At 43.7% G+C, this 18,359-nt stretch overlaps 1 protein-coding gene across 2 annotated transcripts in view; it reads right to left on the reverse strand.

The window, feature by feature from the left end:
* The window catches only part of Susd1 (sushi domain containing 1), a 124,754-nt gene that overhangs the window by 30,793 nt on the left and 75,602 nt on the right, over window positions 1–18,359 (reverse strand). For both annotated transcript variants that reach the window (XM_021160589.2, XM_029476668.1), the window contains exons 11-12: window positions 4,253–4,344; window positions 2,427–2,613 (exon numbers count right to left, since the gene is read on the reverse strand). In XM_021160589.2, coding sequence (XP_021016248.1) covers window positions 2,427–2,613; window positions 4,253–4,344 — 279 coding nt within the window. The remainder of the gene's footprint in view (window positions 1–2,426; window positions 2,614–4,252; window positions 4,345–18,359) is intronic.

Here is an 18,359-nt window from a genome sequence, read left to right on the forward strand (position 1 = left end):
AAAAAAAAAAAGAAACGTGGACTTATTGTGCTAAATGTCATGAGCATTTGTTGAGGGATTCAATATAGAACAGACTAAGGAAAATGCTTTCAAAGAGGTCCTAGTTTACAGGGGAAGAAAGATAATAAACAATTTTTAAAATCAAAAATCCAAGTTGTATGAAGAAGTCAAAGAGGGTGAGTGATAGAGAGGAATAGGGTAGGGGCTGGAGAGAGGGCTCAACGGTTAAGAGCACTGGCTGGTCTTCTAGAGGTTCTGAGTTCAGTTCCCAGCAACCACATGGTGGCTCACAACCATCTATAACTAGAGTGTCATGGGATCTGAGGCTCTCTTCTGGGGTGCAGATATATATGCAGACAAAACAGCCATTTAGAAAAGTAAACAAATCCTTAAAATAAAGTAATAGCGTAGGGAGTGGGGCATGGGGGTGTTTAGGAAAGGATGCTCAGGTGAAGCCCCTCTAAGGGCATGATTGTTTTAGACAGATCTTCCAGATAGCATGTTCAAGAAGCTATTCCAAAGCTGTATATTATGGTTATTTGAGAAGCAGAACTTTTGGGAGGTGGCACAGTCATGAGAACCTTGTCATTATGATGGGTTAATCCATTCATGGGTTATCAGGGGAGTTGGTTTGAATAAAACCCAACTTTTTGTTACACTTGCTCTGTCTACCATGTGATACCCTCTGTCAGGCCATGGCTGAGCAGGAAAATGCTAACCCAATGCTGCCCTCCCAGTCCACAGGCTTCCCAACATCCAAAAGCTATTCTTTGTAAATATGTGGTCGGTTGTAGCAACAGGGAGCAGAATAAGACATGGTGTAACAATCACACTTCCAAATACTCACAGGAAACCACAGACAGAGGTTATCCCAGAAAGAGGTGATAGCAAATGGAAAAGCCTTCATTGGGACAAGTCTGACCTCTTTAAGAAAAAGCAAGAAGGTGAGGGAGAGACAGCTGGTGCCTGGTGAGAAAGAAGATGAGGAGGAAGTGAATTCAAGAAGGTGGTCCAGGGAGGCTGAGGGAAGAGGATGGATCACACTAATGAAGCCAACCTGGGCTACAGAGAGAGAGAGAGTATGAGGCCAACCCAAGGGTATAGAGTGCCATGAAATAAACATCAGCAATAAGCAAGCAAACAAACAAACAAACCCAGAAATCTACTGCAGGAGTCCAAGCAAGCAGTTCCTGCTAGGATCGAGTCTGTAGAGTTGAAGACAAAGACAGAAATATTTGATTGAAATCAACAGGGTTTAACTGATTAGAAATTTAGGAATCAGATAGACAATTAAGACTCTTGGCTTGGCCAGCTAATCAGGAGAATTCCAGGAACTGAGTTAAGAAAATTGACATAATTTTCATGCATTTAGAAGTAAGAAAAGAGGCGCAAATTTTAAAATTCTGTTTAATTTGTCTAGTATGGTCAAAGGTGTATGTTTAGAAGGCAGGTAGATAAGTTTGAATCCAAAGAGGTTGGGCTTAAAGGTACAGATCTGGGGACTGTCAGTATTAAGAAGCCATTAGTTATAGCCATGAGGTCAGAGATACTACCTAGGCAGAAAGATAATGCAAAGGAAGAGAGGGAGGCAGAGGAAGGAGCCATAGAAATAATTGAGCCAACCAAAAACACAGAGACAAGGATTTTCAACTGAGCCTAGAGCTCACCAATTCAGTGAGCCCAGCGAGCCTTGGAGTCTGCCCGTCTCTGACCCCAACACTGAGTTACACACCTTTTTATGTAAGTGCCAAGTAACAGACCACAGGACCCCAACACTTGTTTGTACAGCAAGCAATTTGCCCACTGAGCCATTTCACTACCCTTAGAACGCTAGTTTAATGTGTTACTAGAGACGAGTAATGAGAAAACTCTTTTTTAGGTATGAAATGCTTGACGTGTTTGTCGTTACTGTTGCTTGCTGTTGCTGCTGCTGCTGCTGCTGCTGTTGCTGCTGCTGCTGCTGTTGCTGCTGCTGCTGCTGCTGCTGCTGCTGCTGCTGCTGCTGCTGCTGTTGCTGCTGTTGCTGCTGCTGCTGCTGCTGCTGTTTGATTTATCTGGGGGATTTGGCCCGGGCTGACCTCAAACTTGCTATGAACTCCTCCTAATCTTGTCTTCACCTCCCAAACACTATGATTACAGGCATGAAACACCATGCCTGGCTGGAACATTTTAAATGTTTCAAACACCCAGAAGGGACTTAACTCACAGGCTTACACTATTTAAATTTAATTGACATTTTGTTTCAGATAAGGAAACACTGCTGGACAGCTGCCAACCTCTCTGCAGCTCTCTCCCATTCTCCGATTCCATGTGCTTCCTCCCTTCTCTCCAGCAGGCTTCCTTTACCATGACAGAAAGCAACAGTGTTCCCTATCTGCACCTTATCAACAATGCTATTACCTCAAATGCTGTTATTCAAGATTTACCTGTGATCTGGGTTGTCAGGTAGATGACCACAGGAAGTGCCGAAGACAGAGCCTGAAGGCTAATATTGTAGCTGGTGCCTTGATGCAGGTCCAGGCATATCTCAGGGTCCTGGCTGCTGCTGGTTGTATTGAAGACCATTTCCTGGACAAATGCCTTCTGATACCATCTCTGGCCCCAAATGTGGAACTGAAAGATGAAAAGTTCACAGGGTGAAACATTCTGAATGCCTTGAGACCTACACTTTTTCCAGGGTTCTCTTCCTTTCCCCATCTTCCCCCTCGCTATAAAGTTTTTTTTTTTTCAAGAAGTAAATGCAACAATAAGCTAATAGTAAAATTTCAACATTATACATGTTTTGTACATATGGTGATTATAATACCATGAGGATAATACATATACTTATAATAAAACACACACAAATAGATGATTATATAACTATAATCTCAGCCCCTGGGCATCTTGATTTTTTTTAAAATTTTTATATTTTATTTATGTGTGTAGAGAGTGAGTATGTGCACCTGTGTGCAGATGTCTACAGAGGCCAAAAGAGGACATTGAATCCCCTGGAGAGAGGATTCCAGGCCAGTGTGAGGGGCTGGGTGGAGGTGAGGGGACTGGGAACCAAACTAGGTCCTCAGCAAGAACAGCAGACTCTCTGAAGCTCTGAGCTGTCCCCTTTAGGCCTGAGTGATTTACGTCAGGCTGGCCACATAGAAAGCCCAAGGCCAACCTAGAATGCATAGTGAAACCATCTCAAATAGATGGCAAGATGGCTCAGAGGGTAAGAACACTGACTGCTCTTCTTGAAGGTCCTGAGTTCAAATCCCAGCAACCACATGGTGGCTCACAACCACCTGTAATGAGATCTGACGCCCTCTTCTGGTGCATCTGAAAACAGCTATACTTATCTATAATAATTAATACATCTTTTTTTAAAAACAGAAGTTTGTAAGTGCAAAATAAAATATTTTTTTTTTAAAAAAGAAAGAAAATAAGATAGAAGAGCAACACTCAGGGGCCCTACATAGCTGGTTGGTCTTTTTTATCCCATGCATTTATAGCATGGAAGCCAACTAGCAAAATGACAGGAGCCAGGAATGTTCTCCTAGAGAGAAAATTTGGAATCTGAACCAGGAACCACTGACTAGGGTACTCCTTTTTTGTAACATCCAATAACTGAAGAGAAGTCCCCTCTTTCCCCATGATCTCCCTTCCTTCAGTGGTCATCGATCTTCACAGATTCTCTGTGACTGTCCAGGCAACACACACACACACAAAGTCTGGTCTCTGCAGAGATACCGGTGTGACCAAAGGTCACTGCACTCCTACCAGAGACTCTGCCTACGTATTGACTCTGCACCAAGATACACAACTCTAGAAAATTCCACACTTTCTCACCACTCCTGAGTAGTCTGTCCTCTGGCAAACAGCAGAAGTGGCTGCCCCCATGCTTCTTAGCCAGTCATCATGACACATCTCTGCCAACAGCAGCTACAAACATAGTTTTTAGTCATATGTTTTTTTTAAAAAAAATGTTTTTTAGATTTATTTTATTTTGTATACAAGTGTTTTGCCTGCATGTATGTATGTGGATGTATACATGGCTGCTGCCCACAGAGGTCAGAAAAGGGCATTGAATTTCCTGGAAATGGAGTTACAGATGGTGGGGAGCTGCCAGGAGAGTGCTGGGTGTTGAACCTGGGTCCTCTGAAGGAGCAGCTGAGCCATCTCTTAACAGCTGAACCATCTCTCCAGCCCCTAGATGTTTTAGACCTTCCACGCAGTGCACATATCTGCAAGTTAGGTGAATTTTAGAAAAACTTACTAAGTACATCTCTAGTGCATCAGCTGTCTTGAGGCTGCTCCATCTCAGGCAGGTATCATTATATACCGAAATATTAGCGATGGTCTGTTTTGCTGCAGAGGGGAAAGAGAGAACTGAATTTACACTGTATGGAGAAAACAAAACAAAGCAAAACACAAAACCACTAACTTTGCATTGAAATATTTCCTAGGAAGAGCATTTACATAGGGTGAATTCAGCAGTATTTTGATTCAGAAGCCAGAGGCAGCAGTTTTCAAGAAACACCGTGTTCCTGCTCAAGCAAATGAGTTCTGATGAGGATTTAGGAACCAGAGATGTCCAGCCAGAACCGTCTTAAAATGTTTAGGTTAGACACCGACGACCCCCTTGGTTTACTAGGTTTAAGTTAGAAGTCATTGCCCTGGGCTTTGAAGATCATTTGGACAAAATAAGTATCGGTTTGAAATTCTGAAGAGAGGGAAGAGTCACTCTGAGGAACTGAAAACTGCCATTGCAAGCAACCCGGCCTTCTGTGACTCCTGTGGCTTCCCCTGACTTGCATTTCCCCACATCATGGTCTCAAAATCTGCTCAGTTTCAGGGTCCTCGATCCAAAGGCACAGCCACGTAGGATTTGTCCCCGAGGCACAGCTACCTGAGCACTTCCTGGAAATCCTGATACCGGAGGTGACTTCAGTGATGGCTGTCCCTAGACAGGAAATATCACCGCTGGAAGGCTAAGCAGTTACAGTGGAGCACTGCAGTGATTAAAGTTTAAAAGACACCCCAAAGAAAGGCCCACGGGAAGCAGGGCTATGTGGAGCAAACCCTGGCCTGACTGGTTCCTGTGAATGAAGCTGAGTTGGTTTGGGTTAAGCATGTTTACAATGAGAGAAAACCTGCTTCACAAGTCAGAACCTCACTTCAGATGCTGCAAGGCAGAGCAGGTAGGGAAGAAGCTCGGGTCTGCGGGACACAACCCCATTCCCGGGTAAGCGGAAGACGGTGGTGGAGATTAATGGCCCAAGAGACCGGGGTCTCTGGACACTTCAAACTGCAAATGATATTTAATGCTAGGACTAATGTTCTTGCTTGCTGTGTTTTTGTGGTACTAGGGTTCAATCTGAGACTCACATGTGCTAGTACTCATCCTGCTACCAAGCTACATCCCTGGTCAATAATGCCAGTCTGAACAGTACTATGCCACCAGTTTGAGATCACACAAGAAGTAGAAAGCTTTCCAACTCTCTCGGTGTTGATTCACAACTCCTAAGCTGTACAGAGGACCGCAAGCCAAACACCAAACTGTCTATGCCAAATTCACTTGTTAAAGTACACACAGAAGAAAAGTAAAAAAAAAAAAAAAAAAAAAAAAAAAAAAAAAAACAAAAAAACAGCAAATAGGGCCTGGAGAGATGGCTCGGGAGTTAAGAGCAGTTGGTGGTCCTGCAGAGTTCCTAGGTTCGATTCCCAACATCCACACACGGTGCCTCACACGCATCTCTAACTTCTGTCCTAGGGAATCCAACACCCTCTCCTAATGTCCGTGCACACCAGGAACATGCATGGTACAATACATACATTCTGGTAAACACTCGGACATACAAAATTTTAATTTAATTTATTTATTTTGATATTTTTGAGATAGGATCTCAATGCATAGACCAGGCTAGACTCATAGAGATCTACCTGCTTCTGCCTTCTAAGTGCTGGGATTAAAGGTGTGTGTCACCACACCCAGGTTTGTTTTTATGTAAAATTTTATGTATATATCAGCAAACAGAGGTGAGTAGTAGTTCACAAAACAAACCATCATGACCAAGAAAAAGTTATTCTCAGAATACATGATCATTATTGGAGATGCTATTAGTAGATAAAAGAGACCACGTGGTTACTTTCACATTCATAAATATACTCCTGACTTAAAATCCTGGTTTACAAGGACTCAACTTCTCAGAAGCCCTTTAGTTTAGTCATGTTTATGAGAATTTACCATGCTAAATAATAATTGGTAAAATAATTAAGCAGTTTCTTATAAAGTTACCAACAATACAAGGATGTCTGGTCTCCAGGATGTTATTTGTCCATTAGTCAGGACATTCTAGACCAAAAACAATGAGGTACAAATACTGCAATGAAAGTGGGAAAGGGTCGTAACTGGCAGGAACTCTCAGCGAATAAATCAAATACCAAGCTGCCCGAAGACAATAGAAAAACAAGACAAGATAACAGAAGCTTGGTAAACTGCATCCAGAGAGATGACCATGAAGGCAGTCGCTTTCTTTCTGTCTACAAGGCAAAGCAAGATCAGATGGATGGACCCCCACAGATGTCAGATCCCAGATCCTGGGACTGATGGCTGCTGGACCAGCAAGGCCTTGGTGGGATGACTGATCCAGAGAGACTAGTCTGGATTATCCGCCAGGCTCAGTGGAATAACAAGGATCTTTAGAAATCAGCTGATAGGATTAGTGTTTAAGAAAGGTGAAATTGGGAGTGAGAGGTGGGGCGAAGAAAGCTCAGGAATGTGCTTGCTGTGAAACCTTGAGAGCCTCTGTCCGGAGCCCCAGCACCTATGAAAAAGCCAGGTGAATGCATCTGTGACCACAGCACCAGGTAGGCGTGGGCAGGAGATGGGCAGATCTCTGCCATTCATCTGTCTGTCTAGCTGAATCAGTGAGCTCCAGGTTCAGTGAGACTCTGACTAAAAGACAAGGCGGGAAGGATTGAGGGACTCTGGCCTCCACGTGCATGGGTATGAACACGCACACACAAACACACATACACACCAGGCAGAAAGGAAGAAACGGGGAGCAGGAGGGGGAAGACGAATAGGAGGAAGGAGAGGAGGAGGGGCATGGGGGCAGGCACCTGGCATCCTGGCACTGAGTGAGGTGATGGAGAGCGGCAGGCCAGAGTGGACTGTGCAGGGAGACTCTGTGCCTGACATAATGCTGTAAGGACAGGGTAAACCAATGGAAGGTGGGACCAAAGCTAATCGGACCCTGAAGACTAAGAGTAAGGAAATTGAGCCTCCCTTCTGTTCCTTAAAGGCACATGCGCCTGTCCACACTCTGGCTGCAGCCCAGTGAAACGGATTTCAAGTGTCTGACTTCCACAGCTATGTGACAGTCAACTGTGGTGTTTTAGGCCACCAGGTTTTCAGTAACGTATCAAACCAGGAACAGGAAACTAATCCAAGTGACAAAACACAAAACCAAAAACCCAACGGAAGGACATAGCATTGAAACTAATGCCAAGTAAGAAAAATCTAATAGAAATATCAAAACACCAGCCGATGTGATGGCATGGCACATGGCTTTAATTCCAGGACTTTAAGTTCAAGGCCAGCCTGCTAAACAAAGCGAATTCTAGGACAGCAAGAGGTACACACAGAGAAACACTGTCCTGAAAAACCAAAGAGAAGAAAAGAGCGTGGTGTGGGGAGGAGGAGGAGGAAGTGGAACGGGAAGAGGAAGAGGAGGAGGAAAAGGAAGAAGAGGAGGAAGGGGAGGAGGAGGAAGAAGAGGAGGAGGAGACAACAAGGTTTTAAAAATGTTGAGATGACTCAGCAGTTAAGAGCATTGACTGCTCTTCCAGAGGTCCTGAGTTCAATTCCCAGCAACCCTATGGTGGCTCACCACCATGTGTTAATGGGATCCAATGCCCTCTTCTGGTGCGTCTGAAGACAGCGACAGTGTATTCATATACATAAAATAAATAAATCTTTTTTAAAATGTTGTTAAAGGATATAAAAGAAAATAATGCACAGAGAGACGTCATGAGTGGGAAGACTGAGGAAACCACAGGACAAAGTAGAACCAGATGAAACAAGTTTGGCACATTCGATACACAGAAAATAATCACTGCTAAATTTCTTTGGAAAGATTAATGAGAAAAAGTAAACTGGCAGCTGGGGGTAGGGGGGTAGGGGAAGAGGGATCAATCCACAAGGAACATGACCAGATACAATAAAACTATAAGGGGCTGGAAGTAACAGCCCCAGTGTTAGGCAGCTCTGTAACTCCAACTACAGGGGACTCCAATGCCCCCTCTGGCCTCTGAGGGAACTGCACTCACATGCACACACCCACACACATAAACCTAATTGCAAATAAAACCTAAACAAAAATATAGGAATATCTCTCAATTTTCTTTGTCATGGCCTCTTTAAGATATTGTTTTTGATATTAAACCAAAGATATATCCTTGTACTATGATTTTCAATGGTTCATACTTTTAAAAGAACAATCCCCCTTTCAAAACCTATCTTTGTGGTTTTGTGGGAGGTTTTACCCCTCTGGAGTGATATCAGACACAATCAGAATGCTGGAGTAGCTAAGCATTTTACTGTTAGTAAAAGAATCAAGTAACTGACCAATGGAAAAGGAAGAATCAATAAGCAGGCCTTTCTACTCAGGAGTTTTTTGTTTTTGTTTTTGTTTTTGTTTTTTGAGACAGGGTTTCTCTGTGTAGCCCTGGCTGTCCTGGAACTCACTCTATAGACCAGACTGGCCTTGAACTCAGAAATCCACCTGCCTCTGCTTCCCAAGTGCTAGGATTAAAGGCGTGCACCACCACTGCTGGGCTCTCAGGAGACGTTATAGATGAAAAAAATGGCACTTCAAATCAGTGGATAAGCAATATTAGATTTCTACCTTGATATAACTGGAAAAAAATGTTTTCAACAGGAACAAGATTTATTTTAAAAATATACTATAGAATATATAAAAGAATAGTTCTATAATCCTAGGTAGAAAAGAAACACTAAGAAAACGAAAAACTAATTTTAAAATTATTCTTAATTTATGTGTATGATGTTTGCCTGCATGTGTGTTTGAGTACCATGTAAGTGTTTGGTGCCCAGGGAGGTCAGAAGAGGATTTTGGATCTCCTGAGGCTGGAGTTACAGGTGGTTGTGAGCTGCCATGTGGGTGCTGGAAACCAAACTGGGGTCCTCTGAAGCACTGAGACATCTCTCCAGCCCCTAAAATCTAATTTAAAAAAAACCTGAAGAAAGTTAACTTTTCTGCGTGGCAAATGACACAGTGCCCGAGTCTGAAAGACAAGACACAGGGGTGGTGCTGGGAAGAGTGAGGCCCCTGGAGCAGGAGTCTGAATTCACTCCCACGGGCTCATGCTCTGAACACTCACTCCTGACTGGTGCTGATGCAGGGGGGTTGCTATAGGGCTCTTAAATCTGGCTGGCTGACTGGCTAGGCATGGTGGTTCATACCTTGAATCCCAGCACTTGGGAGGGAGAGACAGGTAGATTCCTGAGTCTGAGGCCAGTCTGGTCTATACAGTGATTTCCAGGACAGACAAGGCTATACAAAGAAACCCCATCTCAAAAGTAAAACTGAACTAGACAGACAGACATAAACCTGACTGGCTGAAGTAGGCCACAGCTGTGTAAGCTACAGCCTGGCCCTACCTTCCAGCTGCTCTCTGCTCTGGTTCAGCGAGCATCACAGTGAACGATGCTCTGCCATGCCCTCTCCACCATGAGGGACAGAAGCTTCTGTGTGTTACTAAGGATGGAACCCAGGGTCTTCTATCCAGCACTAGGATGGAGCTACACCCTCAGCTCAGTATTTCTTTAAACTGCACTCCACATTTTCCAGCTTCTCCTGTGAGTCACAGAACCACACCAGGAAACTTGGTAAGGTTGAGTGGGTTCAGAGACCCCAGCACCCTCTGAGGATGAGAGGCCAAATCTTTTAAGTTCAGGCTTCATTTTAGAGAACCTGACTTAAGTTTGAACTCAGGTAAACTAACAGGCTGGTACCTAGCACTAGTTTCCAAGTTGCTCCCCAACAAAACCTGAGCCTAGCCCCAGTCTCTAGGTTAATCCTCAACAAGACCAATGTTTCCAGGTTACTCCCTCAAGAAACCTGCACCCAGGTACCAAGCCCACCCCTTGCCTAACGACTACCAATGCAGAGGGGAGCAGAAGTTAAGTTTATGATATGACTCCCAGCACCAGCCAATTGTGTTAAAGGCCACAGCAGCTTTCCAATGAGATGCTTGCACATGCTTCCCTGCTTGCTGCTTACTATAAAGCCTTGCCCCATAGACATTTGGGGCTCCCCCCACCATCACCAAAACAGTCCTGCGTGACGGTTGTGTGTTAGGGGTGAGGGCAAGCTAGTTTGAATAGAATAAAGACCCCGCTGTGAGTTGCTTCAGACTGGGTCCTGGGTGTGTTTTGGAGGACCACTAACAGTTCCCTGGCACAACAAGGACAGTAGGAATCTCCCTGCTCCCTACCAAGATTCCTGGCCCAGAACACACGACCACAAAGGGCTATGACCAATGGTCACATCACCCAAAACAGAGTTCTCCATGCTAATGCAGTATTGAGAGGCCTTGAGGGTTTAGCCAATAAACTTCCCTTCCTGGACATTCCTTCCTGTAAAAGGCATTTCATCTCTGGTCTACCTTGAGGAGGCGGTATGCACCCATTTTCCTCCATGAACCATAATAAACAGTTTGACACCAAGGACTGTCTCTTTCATCAAGAGCCACTGTGGGGAACATGGATAAAGCCTGAGACCTTTGAGTGACAGTATAAGCAGCCGGTGGCGATGACAGGTAGGACCAATCTGAGGTATACATGGGCAAAGACAAGGTCACAGGAGAGACGCCTGACCGTAAGGCAACTCGAGGGTTCACAGATGTCAAAATGTGGAAATGAGTGTCCGAAATCCAGTAAGACACACTATACCGTGCATATTAATAACATCAGTTTTTCAAGGGGGAAAATTTGATATCTTTCAATTATATGCAAATTAGTAAATCAGACACTTTTAAACCATGGGATTTTTATCCTCTCAAAAAGAATGGGATAAAAATATATGAACTGGGGAGAAAGTATGTCTATAAGAATATTGCAAGGACAAATAAAATAAAAAAAGAAAGAAGAATAAAATATTCTAGGAAAATTCCCCATCATCTTTGCTACTGGAAGTGCTGTTTATGAGCTCCTGAAGTCTCCGGGTCCCTGGCCACCTCTCCATTCTCTCTTTCTCCACCCACTAGGTCTATCTAATCTAGACTAATGGAGCTGAAAAACCAGACCTGCAAGAATGTCTCACAGGAGACAAAAATCTGGCTCTCAGTTCAGCTTCTTTGGAACCTGGCTTTTCCTTCTTACTGTGGGAGAGGGGCTCTGAGGAATATCAGGCATTTCTTCCCCTCCTTCAGCAGTACCCCACAAAGAACCGGGAGCTCCGGGGAGCCTGGGGTGGGGTGGGGCGGGGTTCTTTTACTTCTTTGTGCTCCCAATGAGGAGGAGGGTGACAATTACAGCTGTCCTGGTCATTTAATTAAGCCATCAGCAGTAAGGAGAAAGCCAAGCAACTGATGGTACCCAAGTGGAAAGAAGTGCCATAAGGTTTGGCTTCCACTTAGTGATGGTGGGAACTCATTGTTGACTTTACAGGGTCTGTCCTGGAGACTCACTGAGGGAGGATTACCCAGCTACTAGGCATGCCCAGAAACAACTGTCTTGATTGGGTTAACTAATATGACAAGCTCCATCTTAACTGCATACGGGGCCACTCCACAGATGGGGTGCCTGCACTGCATAAAATGGAGTCAGAGACCTGAGGACCTCCGTGTGCAGTCATCCCCCTCTGTGCCGGGCTGTTGGTGTGATGTTCGCAGCGGCTTCAAGCCTCTGCTGCCTTGACTTCCCCACCATGATGTACTGCACCCTTCTACTGGAGCCAGAATAAAGCCTTTCGCCCTTATGTTGCTTTTTACCAGAGTGTTTTAACACTGCAACAGCAAAACACATTAATTACATGCTCTTAACGTACATTTGACTTAGGGGGAGGAGTCATTCACCATGTAAGTGTAGCAAAAATACAGAGGCGGTATAACACGTCATTAGGTAAGATTAAGTAATGCTTAGCATTTTACAGATGGAACCACAGACTGGTTTTCCACATGAATTAACCCTTCCAGTGTTATCACAAACGCACGGGGTAAGTACTACCAGTCCTACATTCACAGCTAAGATAACTAAGGCGTCTGTCTACAGGATAAGTAACTTACTCACACACATCATATTTGAATTTAGACAGACTGGTTCCAGGGGAACGCTGCCAAACCACCTGAAATCAACCACGGGAATCCCAAAAGAAGAAAACTTACAGAAAAGAAAGTAATGTATGAAGTACAGAAGAGAAGGGGGATGGGTCCAGGTGGAAAGATTTGAACCAGTAAGACACAGAGACGGAAACTCAGCACTTAGATCACAGATATCAGAGCTCTGCTCCATCCGAGGGAAACCATGGTCCCTCAAATCTGAATCTCTCTACACATTCTCCAAAATATTCTTCAGGTCAAATGGAGGAGCAAATAAAACAACATGAGAACAATGTTGCTGGGCTGGGAACACGGCTCAGTGAGTGAAGTGTGTACTGGGCCAGCATCACCCTGAGGTCACGTCCCCAGAACCTGGGTACAAGCCAGTAATAGTAGCTTTTATCTGTAATGCCAAGAGTGGGAGGTGGATTCTGAAGGTGGGCTGCTCACTGACACTGGCTCTCATCCTTTTGGACCACCCCGGGTATCCAAAAACAGTGCGCTGTCTCAAAATACAAGGTGGAGAGAGGTAATCAAGACGTCCACACCAGCCTGGTCTGTACACGGGCACACACACACACACACACACACACACACACACAGCTGTCATCCTACTAACTGGAAAGCAGAGAGAACACAGCAATCTTAAAAGCACCATTAAACAAACAAACAAACAAACAAACAAACAGAGTATTAAATTCCAGCCACTTTTTTTTTTTTTTTTGTGCGAGCTGTGTGGCAGGCAGGGAGCTAGAGACCTTCACAGAGAGAGAGAAATGCCATTTTCAGTGTGAAAACATGGGGACAGACCAGAGTGAAACAGTCTTGGCTACAGAGAAAGGAAAGGTAGGACATATCAAGGTGCTGGGAACCAGCGGAAGTCACTGTCCCTGGCAAAGAAAAGGCAAAGAAGAAAGAAGCGCATACAGGTGTCCTGGGAGTGTAAGTGTCGACAGGAAGAAACTTAGTGCAAGATCCCACGGAGCAGAAAACCCTAAACTAGAACAGAAGATTTCATGCTCAACCAAGTACAAAACAGAAAAGAAATGCTTCTTTACAGCAACTGCACTTCACCCCTTGACGGAAGAGGGCGCTCTGAACCCGGGAATCTCGTTAGCTACCGCGGCGGGCGGTGACTCCATAGACAACCACAGAGTCCGCTCAAAAACAAGGTTCTATGAACAAAACCTTGCAGCTTAGGCACACTACCGTTTTGGAAATCCACAAATGAGGGAAAAAAAAAAACACAATAAATAATCGTTTGAGGATAGGAAGAAAAATATCTCCAGTCAGAAAATTAACTAAGAACAGAAATGGGCATAAAGCAGGAAGGGACTGAAAGAGAAGTGTCTGAACTCAGAAAATAAATGAAAGAGAAGGACAAACCGGTGTTAGAAATAAAAGCTGAATTTCTTGATGTCTATGAAAGAATAGAAATAGTAGAGAAAATGTAACACTAAAATGAGATCTTTCTTTTCAATTCAGGGTCTGACTATATAGCCCTGGCTGGTCTGGAACTCACTATGTAGAGGCTAGCCTCGAACTCACAGACATCTGACTGCCTCTGCCTCCAAAAGCTGGGATTAAAGGCCTATCCTAAAATGAGATCTATAAAAAAAACAAAAAGCACAAAAGGTTAAAACTGAAATATAGGCAAACGGTCCAACATATGCATAACCAGGGTGTACCAAGAGGGAGTGCGTTGCATTGAGACATAATATTTAAAAGTATAGTTCAAGATAATATGACAAAAATCAAAACACACTTGAATATAAATATTAAAAGGATATTCTAGGTACCTAAGAAGGCTGACTCAGAATAATCTCAAAACTTCTCCAAATACAATTACATTTTCAGGATAAAGGAAGAATTCTCATTCCACACCCCCCCCCCCAGCCCCCTGCACGCCCCACTCAAGGAAGTAAACAGAAAGGACAGAGGGCTAAAGGAAGCGCTTCTTGGTGAGATGAGAAGGTTAGAAATACATTGCTATAGTTTCATTCCCTGGAAAGAATGTCAGCTGCTGTTTCTTTAATGTTCCTGAATTTTTATCAAGCTTGTGCTACAAACATGACTAACCCTGCTTAAGAGAAATAAGCATGGTCCTAAGCATCCATGGGAGGGGGGCTTCCGGTCCCTGATTAGAAGCAGCCTAAAGAAAGATATCAATGTTATCCAGATATTGCCAGAAAGAATGATTAAAAAAAAAAAAATCAAGCCGGGCGTGGTGGCGCACACCTTTAGTCCCAGCACTTGGGAGGCAGAGGCAGGCGGATTTCTGAGTTCAAGGCCAGCCTGGTCTACAAAGTGAGTTCCAGGACAGCCAGGGCTANAGAGGTTCTTTTATCCTTGAGAAGAGTTTTTGCTATCCTAGGGTTTTTGTTATTCCAGATGAATCTGCTGATTGCCCTTTCTAATTCGTTGAAGAATTGAGTTGGAATTTTGATGGGGATTGCATTGAAAGGAGGACTCTTAAGCCTCGTTTTTATTAGTCTAGGACTTTGATGAAGATCACTTTCAGGCCAATGGCTTAACCTCCTTTAAGCAAAAGATATTTATATGCACTCACATACACACAGACATACAGACACACACACACATAAACATACATACAAACACATGCACACATATTTGTGCATAGATACATGCACTGTATATAATTTTAAAATTATATGATTCCATCATTTAATTTTGATGTAATTTATTCTTTGTCCTTCCCAGTCTGTACTGACCTTTTTAATCTGCTCCAAAGTTGATACCCTTTTCCCATTTTTCCTGCTTCATATTACCTGTATTCAATATTCTAAGCAACTATTTATTGAATAATGATGATATATGCTTGTCTTAGTTCTAAAAGAACACAATTGTTTTTCCAGTTCCAAATGATTAATTAATCCTAAAACCATACATTCAAGTAGCATTATGCATATGGAGATGCTTATACTTTAGAAAATATATGTAATATACACATACATGTATACATGCTGTAATAAAGATTAAAAAAGAGGCCAAGTATTTGAAAGAGAGTTGGATGGAAATTTCTATGAGAGGGTTTGGAGAGAGGAAAGTGAAAGGAGAAATATAATTATAATCTAAAACAGAGGTAACTGCCTTAATTAAGGTTTCATTTGTGATAATAAACTCTTTCACCTAAAGCAACTTAGGAAGGGAACAGTTTGATTTATTGTACAATTTCAGGTAATAATCAATTACTTGAAGGAAATTAAGGTAGAAATCCAAGCAGGGAAGAAACCAGGACACAAAAATATATATCCCAAATGCTATACCCTTCCCAGTCCCCCCCTAACAGTCTCTCTCTCACACACCCCTCCCCTTCTTTTCTAAGAGTATGGGGCACCCATTGAGTTTCCCCATACCCTAGCAAATCAAGTCTCTGCCAGATTAGGTACATCTTCTCTCAGACAAGGCAAGCCCTGTTAGGGAATAAATACCACAATCAGGTTACAGCTTTAGGGAGAGACTCTGTTCCAGTTGATGGGGGACCTACATGGAGATTGAGCTTCACTGCTTCTATATATGTGACAAGGACCTTCTTCCAGCCTGTGTATATTTGCTCGGTGACTCAGACTCTGAGAGCTCCCAGGGATCTTGTTTCATTGACTCTTTGTTCTTCTTCTGGAATTCCTATCACCTTCAGGGCCTAAAAACATTGTCCCAACTCTTCTATAAGAATCTTTCAAAAAACAAACAAACAAACAAACAAACAAACAAACAAACACACAAACAAACAAAAACCCCCAAAATTACAAAAACCTGGGTGTGGTGGCACATGCCTTTAATCCTAGAACTCGGGAGGGAGGCAGAGGCAGGCAGATTTCTGAGTTTCAGGCCAGCCTGGTGTACAAAGTGAGTTCTAGGACAGCCAGGGCTACACAGAGAAACCCTGTCTCAAAAAACCAAAAAAAAAAAAAAAAAAAAAAAAACAAACCAAACAAAAACACCATGTTGAATTAAAGCTATGATTTTTATAATTGCTCTATAAACAGTGAGGTCATTTCTATTACCTAGATATATCCAGATATTTTTCAAATAGCTTAAGTTAAAGAAACTATGGAGGTGAAAGGTTCAAAGTTGAGAGTTTTTGGTTATTGTATGAAAATGTTTCTTTGGATAAATTTAGTATCTGGTTACCATGAAAGATTTCACGCTATTGGTATGCAACTACATTATCCAGAGACAAATTGAGGTCCATCACTGTCTGGGCAGACTCACATTATTCTCCTGGCTCAGCTCTCCAGGGTCAAAGCTTCCAACTAGAGAGCTAAGCAGCAGTCACCAATCAGAAGCCTATGTTTCTCACCAGTGCCACAGACCCGTCACCTGGGGACTTGGGTCTCAGGTACAGTCTCTGGTTCAAGCATGCACCAGATCTCAAGTTGAAAGAAGCCGCATTACTGCAACCATACCTAAAAGAGTGACTTAAGTCACTCGCTTAAGCCAGCTCTACAGAGAGAGAGCAGCCATTTCTAATGTGTCTCTTCAGACTCAACCCATGTGCAGAGGCAATATATAAAAACAGCCCTACAAACTTCCTGTGAAGAGCTGTCCAGTGATGGGACACCCTGGAATCAGAAATCCCCACATCATGTCGAGGGCAGAACACACTTGTGAACATCCTGAAGTGGTAAAAGTCTTACCCACAATGTCTCACCTCCCTTTCTGACAGGTCTGCTAAACAGATCGCAGAATTCCAATGTTGAAATAAATGAACTCTAAGGATCTAACTAAGCCTGTGACTTGCTTTCCTAATGTAGATGCCTGGGATGATACGGATATTTGTGTTCAAGCCCCCGATGTTCAACATCACAAAGGTCAGTTCCCTTGCTAAAGTGTGCGAAAGGTGGTGGTCACTTCCTTGCCATACTCCACAAAAGCAAAGACAATTCACCGCTCATTCAGCCTCAAGGAACAGTAAATACCAGACCTGATGGACAGGAAGCTCTATTCCTTGGGTCACATTTCCTGTTGCACAGAGTTCGTGTGTCACGGGTTACTGAGCAAACACTTTGCAGTATGCTGATCTCTGCAGCCTGCGGTACTTCATGTAGCCCCGGCCTCCAAGAAGTAGGTAATAGGTTATCTGCCCACTGCTGTCTGCGGCTCAGCCTAAGACCAGCTGGATAACCCCATTGTATTGAAATCTTCTCTAAAATGACCACACTCTAATCTGTGCTGGGGGTCATCCTGGGAGTTGCCCACAACAGTAAAGACAATACTTTGCCTATTAATCCTGTGTAATCCCACGTGGCAAGGAAAATTAAGATTCGGTTTCTCACTACAAAAAGTGCATACACTGGCTGGAACCTAATATGATGAAGAGAGTGCCTGAACAGGTCACACAGCGCATGCAGGGTCTCTAAGTCGGGAATGCAGGAATAGAGGAAGTGGATATTTGATTATCAGGAAAAATGTATCCATCAGGTCAAGTTTTAGCACATTAGCATCTTGGATATGAACTATAGAATTATTTTAGCTATCTCTCCTTCTTTTCCTCTCTAACTTCCTTCCTCCCTCCCTTCTCATATCTCTACCTGCACGGACGTTGTAATTGGCCAGGAGTAGCTAAGTTGTGTGTGGCTAAAACAATACTACCCAAGTGGACTGGCAGAATCAGGTGGGCAGACCTGTGCATACTGACTCAGAACTTCTGGGATGGAACCCGTGAACCTGTGCCTAATACCTCTCCTGGTCATCCCACACTTGGTGAGATGGACAGAAATGCACTAATGTCTTGAGCGTTACAGTCTCCCGTGCAAAAGCCAAACTGCCTGCCCTCTGGCCTGCTAGGAACGAAAGTGAACAGGAAACGGGGTGGGGTCCTGACTAGGGACGAGCAGGCCCTTCATTTTGCAGCTCCTCCAGAGAGGAAACCCTGAAACTTCACTGCTAAGCCCAGAGAACTGAAGAAATGGTAGAAGGGACCCTGGCATCGTGGCCCAGTGGGAGAATGCTTGCCCAGTTTGTGTGAAGTCCTGAGTGAGTGGGTTCTCTAAGGAAAAGAAGAGAGGAGAGAG

The sequence above is a fragment of the Mus caroli genome, chromosome 4, assembly GCF_900094665.2.
Source record: "Mus caroli chromosome 4, CAROLI_EIJ_v1.1, whole genome shotgun sequence".
Classification (NCBI taxonomy): domain Eukaryota; kingdom Metazoa; phylum Chordata; class Mammalia; order Rodentia; family Muridae; genus Mus; species Mus caroli.